Source organism: Saccopteryx leptura, chromosome 1 (genome assembly GCF_036850995.1).
Source record: "Saccopteryx leptura isolate mSacLep1 chromosome 1, mSacLep1_pri_phased_curated, whole genome shotgun sequence".
Taxonomy (NCBI): Eukaryota; Metazoa; Chordata; class Mammalia; order Chiroptera; family Emballonuridae; genus Saccopteryx; species Saccopteryx leptura.
This window is the reverse complement of record NC_089503.1, coordinates 268,486,799-268,498,234: the sequence shown is the minus strand read 5'-3', so window position 1 is coordinate 268,498,234 and position 11,436 is coordinate 268,486,799. Positions and strand designations below refer to the sequence as shown.

The 11,436-nt window shown below is 51.3% G+C and overlaps 1 protein-coding gene across 2 annotated transcripts; it reads left to right on the top strand.

Moving 5' to 3' along the window:
- Positions 1 to 2,046: 2,046 nt before the first annotated feature.
- On the top strand, positions 2,047 to 9,521 carry ANGPTL4 (angiopoietin like 4). 2 transcript variants are annotated; one of them, XM_066352302.1, is made up of 7 exons: positions 2,047 to 2,576; positions 2,790 to 2,900; positions 3,004 to 3,121; positions 5,358 to 5,471; positions 5,775 to 5,870; positions 6,176 to 6,241; positions 7,577 to 9,521. In XM_066352302.1, the coding sequence occupies exons 1-7, from the start codon at positions 2,241 to 2,243 to the stop codon at positions 7,756 to 7,758; spliced, it is 1,023 nt and encodes a 340-aa protein (XP_066208399.1). In that variant the 5' UTR covers positions 2,047 to 2,240; the 3' UTR covers positions 7,759 to 9,521. The 2 variants fall into 2 exon arrangements, with proteins under 2 accessions (XP_066208399.1, XP_066208397.1); XM_066352300.1 differs by having other exon boundaries at positions 2,048 to 2,576; positions 5,960 to 6,241.
- Positions 9,522 to 11,436: the final 1,915 nt, after the last annotated feature.

Sequence of the window (11,436 nt, the reverse complement as noted above, 5' to 3'; positions counted from 1 at the left end):
TTTGCTGAGAGATTCCAGCCCACAGGTCATATTTCTATGCCATTTACCTTGACCAGAGTAGCCTATGTGGGGGCTGGGGTGTCTCGCCCATCATTATGTTCCCAGCACAGTATCTAGTGAACTTAAGAAACAACTGATGTCATTGCTGGGGCATAGGGCACATTCACAGAGCATTTTTTAGGATGAAAACAAGAGCCAGGCCCCTGGAGAAATTCTTTCCTAGCTTTCTCACAGCATGTGGCTCTAAAAGAGAGCCTTTGGTGTTTTGTGCCCTCTGAAACTTGGCACCAAGGAAAAAGCCCCTGAGAAATGAATCAGGGAAATGCCATAGGGTTGGGAAAGAAATTGGTTATTTATATCAGGGAGGAAAATGAGGGAGGAAAGAATACACTCAGGGATAGCAATGTCCCCCGCTCAGACAGTCGGGGGTTTCAGGGTGGACGGCCTGGCTGCCAGGGCAAATGGTGACTGTAATACCAGAGGCAGAGGCAGGCAGGTCTACACTGGATTCAGGCAGACAGTAGAGAAACTGCGGAGCCAGGAAGCATTGGGCCATTCCATTTAATAAAATTTCACAATGGCAGACAAGCACACAGGCAGGGGAAACTGCCTCTCAGGCAAACAAACAGCAAAATGGCCCCTCACAGTGGTAGGCAGGCAATCCGCGCATCTGTTATCCTCAATCTCTCCGAGTACAAGCATCCATAGCCTATATAAGCTATGCACACTTGCCTCTGCCATGTGCTCACGCACTAATCAAGCAAAGTGCTTGCAACTTGTACACCAGCAAGCAAGCCTCACACTGCTGCCCCACAGTGACTGTCCAGGTCTACTCCTTGTTGAGGTTTTCCTCCTCGTCCTTCCCATCTGCCTGTCACTGCTGCTGGGATCCACATACCTGGCATCTGACCTGGCTAGATGTATGAGTGGTGATCTGCACATCGAGTCAGAGCACGCAGTTTCAGATTCCAGAGACTGAGCTGGCTCCAAGCCCTGCTGAGTCAACTCTGTTCCTGCCAGAGCTTGGGACCAACCAGTCTGGGGTTCTTCCTGGCAGGCAGATTTTTCTGTGCCAGCACCTTTTTCCTGACAGGGTATAGGGGAGTTGGTGTGGATAGAGGGGGAGGACTTTCGTGAAAGATTGTTGAATAAATGCTTACCCTTGGGGAATGGACGTGGTCCAGTCCCACAGCTACACTCAGTTCTTTGTCTCAGAGTGTTGGGGGTCTCCTCCCTAGCCTGGGAACTCTTTATAGGAAAGCAGACGACTGCCCAATGAATGAATGAGTGAATGAATGAATGAATGAATGAATGGACTGGCCTTCCTTCCTTGTATCTTCTCTTTCTGTTTGGAGGTTCCTGCTTTTGATGCAGGCAAACTCTGACACTGCAAACCCTGGGAACAGAGAGTGTCAGTGGAAACTGAGGCCCTGAGCTAGAGACTTAACAGGACAGACACGGGTCCTGCCACCGGGCACTAGGTTGTAAGTAAGCGGGACTAGAGACGTTAAAGAATCCACACACGTTAAAGACACATCTGCCACGATGAATCCTTGAGCAGAAAGAAGTGTAGGAGCCTGGAGACGTCTCCGGGGGTAGGGGGGCTGCCGTCTTTGGAGGTTCTCTTGGAAACATCCTGGGCTCCCCGCCTGGCCCTGCAGCACTCAGCGCACCAGGACCCTTTCTCATACGTCTCCTGCCCTCTCCCCAGCATTTGACTCAAGAAGGGCATAAAAATGCAGCCCGCGCACCCAGTCTTCGCGTAGGCCAGCTCCTTTTCCCACTTGAGAACGGCGGGGTGGGATTGGGGGCTCGGTATTCCGGCCTCGGAAAGAGGATCACGGAGAGAGGGACAGTCACATATCCAATGGGCAGCAGAGAAGGCACGCCAGGGCCAGCTGAGGAGGAGTCTCTAGGGCGCCCTGCACCCCGCCTATTAACTACTAGGCCTCAAACGCACAGAATCCCGCCCCCGGCCTCGGCCTCACGCCCCGCCCTCGGCACGCCCCGCACTTCCCCCTCGAAGCAGCCTGTCCTCTCTCGCACCTCCCTTATAAAATGGGCGTTGCAGGGACCCGCTAAACAGAGGACGAAGGACTGAATCCGAGACCTGTTCCCTGTGGCTTCCGCACCCGCGCGAGCCTCCTTCAGGGTCCCCGCGTCTTTAGTTCCCGCGACCTTGCGCCCCGGCGCTCTAGTGTCTGAGTCCCGGCATCACCGCGCCCAGGCCACCGGGAAAGATGCGCTGTGCGCCGACGGCCGGAGTAGCCCTAGTGCTGTGCGCTGCCACCGCTGGGCTGTTGAGCGCGCAGGGTCACCCCACGCCAGCAAAACCACCGTCGCGCTTCGCGTCCTGGGAGGAGGTGAACGTGCTGGCGCACGGGCTCCTGCAGCTCGGCCACGGGCTGCGCGAACACGTGGAGCGCACCCGGGGACAGCTGGGAGCATTGGAGCGGCGTCTGGGGGCGTGCGGGGCCGCCTGCGAGGAGCCTGGGGCACCCGCCGCGCCCCCGCACGACCCCACGAGTCTAGTTTCCCGTAGCGAGGCCGCCTCCGAGACCCTCCGCAGCCTGCAGGTACGTGCGAGCTAGCGGGAGTGGCTGTCCGCGCTGCTGCTGCTCTCTTGCGAGTCTGGAAGGGTGGGGACGGAAGGGAGACACGTCCAGGGCTTCCTGAGCTCTCCTGCCCAAGCGTCAGAGAGAAAAGACTTGGAAGGACAGAGGGTGGATGAATGGAAAGGTTGACGGTATTAGGCCGGGTCCTCACCGGGGTTTTCACACTCTTCTCAGACTCAGCTCAAGGCTCAGAACAGCAGGATCGAGCAGCTCTTCCAGAAGGTAGCCCAGCAGCAGCGGCACCTGGAGAAGCAGCATCTGAAAATCCAGAACCTGCAGAGCCAGGTGTCAGATTCTTGCCCTAGCTGGGGAGGGGTGTGGAAGCTGGACCTGCGGGTCTGGATGTGAGCTAATTATACCCGACCCTCTCCTTCCTGTCCTTTCCCAGGTGGGCCTCCTGGCTCCCATGCACCTGGACCATGGGGTGGGCAGACCTGCCAGGAGGAAGAGGCTACCCAAGATGTCCCAGCTTGTTGGCCCCGTTCACAATATAAGCCACCTGCGCAGTGAGTGTCCAGTCGTTTGCTGTCCTCTGGCAGCTCCCCCCTGCACACATACACTTTGCCATTCCTGTACCCCTCCTTGTCATGGTCAACTTACTTCAGAAGGAGAGAGGACCTAGCCCCGGGTTCCTGTGGGCTCTGGTGAAGAGCTGATGGAAGCATCTCCCTGCTCAGCTCTACTCTAACCACCCCACCTTTTCCCCCGGTGGGCCAGTGGTTTTCCCCCAAAGTCTTGCAGGCCACTAATAGAACAGGGGGTTTGGGAAAGAGGGTCTAAAATGGAATTGAGCTGCAGGAGTGTGTGGTACAGGGTGGTGCAGCTCAAGGACAACTCCATTTAGGTTGGAACTTTCTAGGAGGGCACGATGGTGGACAAGAGGGTGCCAGCTAGGGAGTCTGGAGTCCTTATTAGGTGAATAGTAAATACTTGTCTGGGAGAGGGATTCTGAGGCTTGGAGTGTGGATCTAGGAGGTGGAGCAAAGGCAGGGGACCCCTATCTCCCTGGCCAGACACATTCACCCTTGCATCTCTGACAAATCCAGGGCTGCTGCCCGAAGTACCTGGTCTTTCACCCCTCTCTTGGCCTTAAAGTGTCTGATCACCCCCACTTCCCATCTCCCCACTTCCACAAAGAGCTGGCCATCGCCACTATCTGAAGATTGGGTCCTTCTTGGGTGTATGCCTGAAATTGCCCCAAATTTCCAACTGCATATCTGTTTATGTCAACACAGGCTCCCAGCTTCCCATGTCTCTGCCCCACCCTAAGTTCATGGCCCCATATCCAGCTGACTTCCTTTGGTCCTCCTACCTCTGTTACCCACCCAACCTGGTATCTCAGGCTGTCTGCAGCAGCCATTGGGTGAAAAGGTCAGCTTCCCCTCTTCACACCTTTAGGTTGGTTGCTGGCTTCCAGCCCTCTAGTTTTAAGGGCTTCCTGCATCCCACTGCTCCTACTGGCTCCCACCAGGAAGGGTCCAGTACACCCTCCCAAACTACTGTCCTGGGTCAGGGGCTTCTGGATGGGCCAGCAGGTCCAGGCTAGGGTGTGGAGGGGATTAGAAGGGGAAACTGGTGGGTTTGGGGACTCCCAGACTCTGGCTCAGTCCCGCCAAGTAGGTGAAAGTTCAGAGCTGGAGAGAGAAACAGCTGGTGCTAATGGAAGCCACATTGGTAGTTTGGCCCTGTGCCTGTCCTGATTGGAAGAAAGGAAAGTAGGGGAAAGGGGAGCTGCCCCAGGGGCCGGAAAGTGTCTTCAGTCACTCTGGGCTGGCCCCCACCCCTGTGGTTAGGACACACTCACCCCTTGGCCTGGGCCTACCCCTCCCCCACAGGTGACCTTTCCTCTACTTTCTTTGCTAAACTGGGGGTGGGACTTCCTACTAGCAGTAGCCATCCATCCTTACTCACCTCCTTTGTCCCTCCCTTTCTTCTTCCCTCCCTCCCTCCCTCCATTACTCCTCAATCATTCAGCTCCCCCGCTGATACCTGAGATCCCAGGCAGGGCATCTCCCCCTAAGTCTCATCCAGGCCTGATCTTAATCCTCCACTAGACAAAGCAGAGCCTGTCCAGCTCAGCTCAGCTCTGGCCGACTGACTCCCTCCCCGCCATCCCCATCTACTTCCTGCAGTCATTCATTTGTCATTCATTCATTCCTGGTGTCTTTATTAAACACCTGCTGTGGACTAGGATCAGCCTGAGCAATGGTGCCAACCTTACCAAGAACACTCCATGTCCCTGGCCTCATTGAGGCCTCATTCAGTGGACGGAGTGGAGGAGAGACCACAAGATGATCCAAGTATTGAGAGTGAAAAGTCCTTGATGCCCCTCTCTGGGAGTCTGGCCTTGTTTGGGGTGGTCTAGGATTTGTTCCAGAACCTGGGATCTTTAGACTGAGGTAGAAAAGGCATGAGGGATGAGCGTCCTAAGCAGAAGGACCACCCTCCTGTGACAGGAGGATGTGTGGTCCAAGGAAGGCTATGTGGCCAGGGGGTAAGCATGCAGTGTGGGAAGAGGGAGGCTGAGTGCGGAGGCCAGTCCAACAGCACCTTGTAGGCAGTGTTGAGGAAGGTCAGAGGGAGCCACAGAAGACTTTAGGCAAGTAGGGTGGTGCATCATGAACTCAGGATTGCCCCCTCATATCCCTGTTGCCCACTACCCAGACTCTAGAAATGCCGTTTCCTGAGACCCTCAGGAGTGCTGTCTGGTTGAATCATCCTGCCCCTCTTTATGCCATGTAGGGCTGCCCAGGGACTGCCAAGAGCTGTTTGAAGAGGGAGAACGGCAAAGTGGACTTTTCCAGATCCAGCCTCAGGGATCCCTGCCTTTCCTGGCTAACTGCAGGATGACCTCAGGTAGGATATACTGGTGCACTAGGACCCTGTTGTCTTTCTGTCAAATGCAGCCTACCCCCCCTTACTTCCATTCCCACCTTCCCTACCTGGCCTGGGGACAAACATCTAGGCTAAGCCTCTGGCCTGCTGGCTAGGCCACCATATTCCTTCCTTTGATCACCTTCCTCCAGTCCTGCTGGGATGAATGAGGGGAGCATTGCCCTCGCTGAGTTTGGAGGTGGCATTGGGTTTGGGAGCCAGATGGAGGAGTTGGAACTCCCTGTGAGAAGGGTCTTCCTGTTGATCTTGTGCCTGTCTGAGCAGATGGAGGCTGGACTATAATTCAGAGACGCCAAGATGGCTCTGTGGACTTCAATCAGTCCTGGGAAGCCTACAAGACTGGCTTTGGAGATCCTCAAGGTGGGTGTTTCCAGTGGCCAGAGGCACAGAGGAAGGAGGGTGTTCCAGAAGTGGGGTCCTGGTCTCACCAATGGCCTTTCCCACTGCAGGAGAGTTCTGGCTGGGTCTAGAGAAGGTGCACCTGATCTTGGGAGATCGTGGCAGCCACCTGGTCGTGCAGCTGCAGGACTGGGAGGGCAATGCTGAGTCGTTGCAGTTTCCTGTCCACCTGGGTGGTGAGGACACAGCCTACAGCCTGCAGCTAACAGCACCCGTGGCCAGCAAGCTGGGTGCTACCACTGTGACACCCAGTGGCTTCTCTCTAGCCTTCTCCACTTGGGACCAGGACCATGACCTCCGCAGGGACAAGAACTGTGCCAAGAACCTCTCTGGTGAGTTAGCTCTGTCTCTCTGGTCTTGCCTACGGGGCCTCCCCTCCCTGTCTTTCTGCTACCCTGCCCAGCCTTCAACCTCAATTTCATCCATTCCCTTCCTTTCACTATTTGCTGTGTGCCCTTGTGTGACTGACTCAACCTCTCCCATTTTCAGTTGCTCCATCTTTAAAATGAGTAGAACCACAGTGCCCATTCCATAGGATTATGAAAATTCAATGAGATGACATTTGTGGGATAGTGGCTGGCATGTGGCAAAGCCACCAAGACAAACTGCCTTTTGTTCTAATGAAGTTGAAGAAAGATCCCAGGCCCTATAAAGTGAAACATCTCAAACTGGCTTTTGGTGGGTCAAAAATGAGAGAATACTGGTAATTTCATATGGTTCAACCTAATATAAATCGATGAGTCTTGAATAATTGTTCCCCCTGTGCCAGGCACAGAGAAATGACTTGCCACGGTTACAGATATGAAAGCTATGGTTATTGGGTCAGTGGACCCAGTGTCCCTGAGGCTCTTTTGTCACAACCTGGGGTTCTTTGGAATACAATTTCACAAACACTGCCAAAGCCCTTCCATCTAAAGCATATAAAATGCCTGACCTGTGGTGGCGCAGTGGATAAAGCTTCGACCTGGAACGCTGTGGTCGCTGGTTCAAAACCCTGGGCTTGTGACTGGCCGGTTGGCTCAGCGGTAGAGCATCGGCCTGGCGTGCGGGGGACCCGGGTTCGATTCCCGGCCAGGGCACATAGGAGAAGCGCCCATTTGCTTCTTCACCCCCTCCCCTCCTTCCTCTCTGTCTCTCTCTTCCCCTCCCGCAGCCGAGGCTCCATTGGAGCAAAGATGGCCCGGGCGCTGGGGATGGCTCCTTGGCCTCTGCCCCAGGCGCTAGAGTGGCTCTGGTCGTGGCAGAGGGAGGCCCCGGAGAGGCAGAGCATCGCCCCCTGGTGGGCAGAGCGTCGCCCCTGGTGGGCGTGCCGGGTGGATCCCGGTCGGGCGCATGCGGGAGTCTGTCTGACTGTCTCTCCCTGTTTCCAGCTTCAGAAAAATACAAAAAAAAAAAAGAAAAAAAGAAAAAATAAAATCAAAACCCTGGGCTTGCCTGGTCAAGGCACATATGGGAGTTGATGCTTTCTGCTCCTCCCTTCTCTCTCTCTCTCTCTCTCTCTTTCTCTCTCTCTCTCCTCTTTAAAATGAATAAATAAATAAAATTTAAAAAAATTAAAAAGAAATAAAGCATATAAAGTCCCAACACCTGGCCTCATCTCGGTGACAGCCCCAGTGGAGACCCAAGGACCCTGCCTAACCATGTTCTCTTTTTTCTGATTCCTGAAGGTGGCTGGTGGTTTGGTACCTGTGTCCACTCCAACCTTAACGGCCAGTACTTTCACTCAATCCCTCAGCAGCGGCAGCAGCGTAAGAAGGGCATCTTCTGGAAGACTTGGCGGGGTCGCTACTACCCACTGCAGGCCACCACCATGCTGATCCAGCCCACAGTGACTCAAGCAGCCTCCTAACCTCCTTGCAGGGGCCTGTTCCCAGGCTCCTAGAGGACAGTGACTGACTCTGGTCCAGTATGTGGCCACTCCCTGCCTGGGCAGGGGCTGTGGGCAGGGCCATCAGGAGCCTTGCGGACAGAGAAGAAGCCTATGACTGGAAAGACTCCCTTTCTTAATGGGAGGCTGCAGGCAATACCCTCTGAAAAGGACAGAACTGCAGGGCTGCAGGGCACAGACCACATTAGTGTGGGACCAATGGGCATTGAGGCCTGCTCCTTGCCTACCCAAGAGGTGGGGGATGCAGAGGGACCACTCAGGGGCAACCAGGCCAGCCCTCAGTGGTGGACTCAGTCATGTTGACAGGCCAGAGGACCAGGGAGCCCTCATGGTGCTGTTGTATGTGGATGCTGTGGGACGATACCGTGCCAATGGTATCTGGGTGGAGCTTGCAGAATTCTTGGAATAAAAGCAACCTCAGGACATTTCGTTCTTTTTTGTCCTTAGGTTTGTTTTAAAAAGTGGATAGTTTCAGAATCAACATCAACATGTTCTCTGGGTGGAGGGGAAGACTCCCTGGTCTGTTAAGGTCAACACTGGTTATTCCTACCATCTCTGTCAGTTGATTTTAATTTCTTTCATTTATTATTTCATGATGTGCATGTCATTTTTATTTTCAAAATTACAAAACAAAGACCTCATTCGTTCCTTCTGGAAGCAGATAATAGAGAACATTGGAATAGTAACCTCTCACTGTCCCACCAACTGACAAAAATATGTAAGTCTCGTGTTTAATTTTATTTTTTCTAGCAGTCACATTTTAAGAATATTTATTTTAGAGAGAGAGAAGTGGGAAGCATTAATTCGTATTAGTTGCTTCTTGCATGTGCCTTGACAGAGCAAGCCCAGGGTTTTGAACCCATGACCTCAGCTTTCAGGTCAACACTTTATCCACTGCACCACCACAGGTCAGGAAACATTTTTTTTTCCAGAGAGAGAGAGAGAGAGAGAGACAGGCAGGAAGGGAGACAGATGAGAAATATCAACTCATAGTTGTGGCACCTCAGTTGTTCATCGACTGCTTTCTCATATGTGTCTTGACTGTGGTTCTCCAGCTGACTCAGTGTCCCCTTGTTCAAGCCAGCAACCTGGGGATCAAGCCAGAGACGATGGAGCCATGTCTATGATCTATGAGCGTGGGGTCACTCAAGACGGCGACCCCACACTCAAGCTAGTGAACCCACACTCAAGCTGGCAAGCCTATGCTCAAGCCAGATGAGCCAGCATTTGAGCCGGCAATTTTGGGGTTTGGAACTTGGGTCCTCAGCGTCCAAGGCTGATGCTCTATTCACTACACCACTGCCTGGTCAGGCCAGGCAACAGTTTTTTAAAAGTAAAAAAAAATTAAAAACCAAAAAATCAAAAATATATTTAAAAAGAAACAAAAAAATATAAAAGGAAACAGGTGAAATTAATTTTAGAAATGTATTTTATTCAGTTCAGTGTATCAAAAGTGCTACCATTTCTACATGTGATCAACATAAAGGCTATTAATGAGATATTAGACATTGCTTTTTTTTGTACTACATCTTTGGAATCCAGTGTGCATTTTATGCTTATGGCACGTCTGAATTTGGACCAAACATTTTAATATGTACATTAATAAACTATTTGGGATAAATTCACTTTTTTTTTGCCACATCTACATGTTTTCCTTTAAATTGGCTTTTAAAAATATGTATACAATTTCAACTAATATTAATAAAGCACCTGTTACATGCTAAGCCCTGTACTGGGATACTGCAGTGCAAGAAGATACCCTGCTGGCACCAAGCCCTTCCCATTACAGATAGGGTGACCTATACTTGATGCCCAAACTGAGATACTTTGTGAAAGTGAAAGGGTATGCTGTTAATAATTAAGTAGGATGACAGACATAAAGCCGCTCTCTCACAAGCATATCAGGACTTGATTGACTCAGCTTTTTATTATTTATTTATTTATTTATTTAAGCAAGAGAGGCATTCAGGAAGGGAGAGAGATAAGAAGCATCAACTCATAGTTGTTCATTGATTGCCTCTCATATGTGCCTTGACCAGGGGGCTCAGGCCAAGCCAATGACCCCTCGCTCAAGCCAGTGACTCATGGGCTCTAGCCAGTGACCCTATAGGATCATGTTGATGATCCCACACTCAAGCTGGAGACCCTGCGATGAAACCAACCACCTCCGGGTTTCAAACGTGGGACCTCAGCATCCCAGCTTAACACTCTATTCACTGTGCTACCACTGGTCAGGCTTGACTCAGTTTTTTTAAGTGTAAACACATATCTCTGCCACATATGGAAAACAATATCTCCTGCCATAAATAGATTAGTAAAACTAAAGTCAATGAAAATAAAATAATGTCAATGCTTTAAAATTCCAGCTAGAGTCCTGGCCAGATATCTTGATTGGTTAGAGCAGCATTCTCAACCTGTGGGTCGCGACCCCGGTGGGGGTCGAACGACCAAAACACAGGGGTTGAGAACCGCTGGGTTAGAGCATTGTCCAGATATGCAAAGGTTACCAGTTTGATCCCCAGTCAGGATACATACTGTTGGGGACTGAAAAATCAACAGGGTTTTTAGAGTTTGAATTTCTGGGGGACAAAGGTGTGGGGAACTGGCTTAAGCTGACAGTCTGCCCACCTCCCCACCTCGCTTGCAAAAAGCTAAGACCTTCCCCACACCTCCATGTTAGCTGTGATGCTCGTCCTGGCCCCCATGTTCCCCGGAAGGAAAGACTGGCTTCTTTGTGTAAAGTTAGGATGTTTATGTATTGGTGGGGGTTTTCTGCACTTGGTAGAATTCTTGGTTTGCCTTGGAAACTGTAATCAGTAAAATCATTGATTTGCTAATGTCCCAGTATGCCCTGTTAATAAAAGAAGATGTGGTTTTTTAGGGCGGCCATGTTTTCTGCTAGGGCGGCCTGTTTCTGCTAGCAGTAATTGCAGAGCCCTCCTGACCCCATCTTTTATTCTTTAATTCCTTAAGTGTATTTTTCTTAATTCCACACCGTTCTCACTTGGGACCTGAAGATACTAGTTGCGTAGGTTCATGACAACATACAATAACAGATAAATGTTTCTGTCTCCCTCTCTTCCTCTCTCTAAACTCAATAAAATAAAATAAAAGGTTTTCAAGTGAGAAGAGGGGAGAAAGAGACAGATTTCCGTATGCTCCTCAATGGGGATCCACCCGGCACCCCCCGTCTGGGGCCAATACTTGGACCAATTGAGCTATCCTCAATGCCCAGGACTGACGCTTGAACCAATCAAGCCACTGACTGTGAGAGGGGAAGAGAGAGAAGAGGGGGAAAGGGGAAGGAAGAGCAGCAGATGGTTGCTTCTCATGTATGCCTTGCCCGGGGATCAAACCCAGGACTTCTGCATGCCAGGCCAACAGTCTATCTACTGTGCAAACCTGCCAGGGCCAATAAAATAAAAATTTTAAAATACAATAAAATTTCAGCTAGAGTCCTGGCTGGGTAGCTCAGTTGGTTAGAGTGTCGTCCTGATACACTAAGGTTGTGAGTTCTATCCCCAGTCAGTGCACATACAAGAATCAACCAATGAATGCATAAATAGGTAGAACAACAAATCATTGTCTTTCTCTCCCTTGCTCTGTCTCTAAAATCAATCAATAAATTTTTTAAAATTT

Coding starts and splice junctions, on each gene's coding strand:
- ANGPTL4 (XM_066352300.1), top strand. CDS start 2,241: ATGCGCTGTGCGCCGACGGCCGGAGTAGCCCTAGTGCTGTGCGCTGCC. Junction 3,122..5,357: donor CAATATAAGCCACCTGCGCA/GTGAGTGTCCAG, acceptor TATGCCATGTAG/GGCTGCCCAGGGACTGCCAA. Junction 6,242..7,576: donor CTGTGCCAAGAACCTCTCTG/GTGAGTTAGCTC, acceptor TGATTCCTGAAG/GTGGCTGGTGGTTTGGTACC.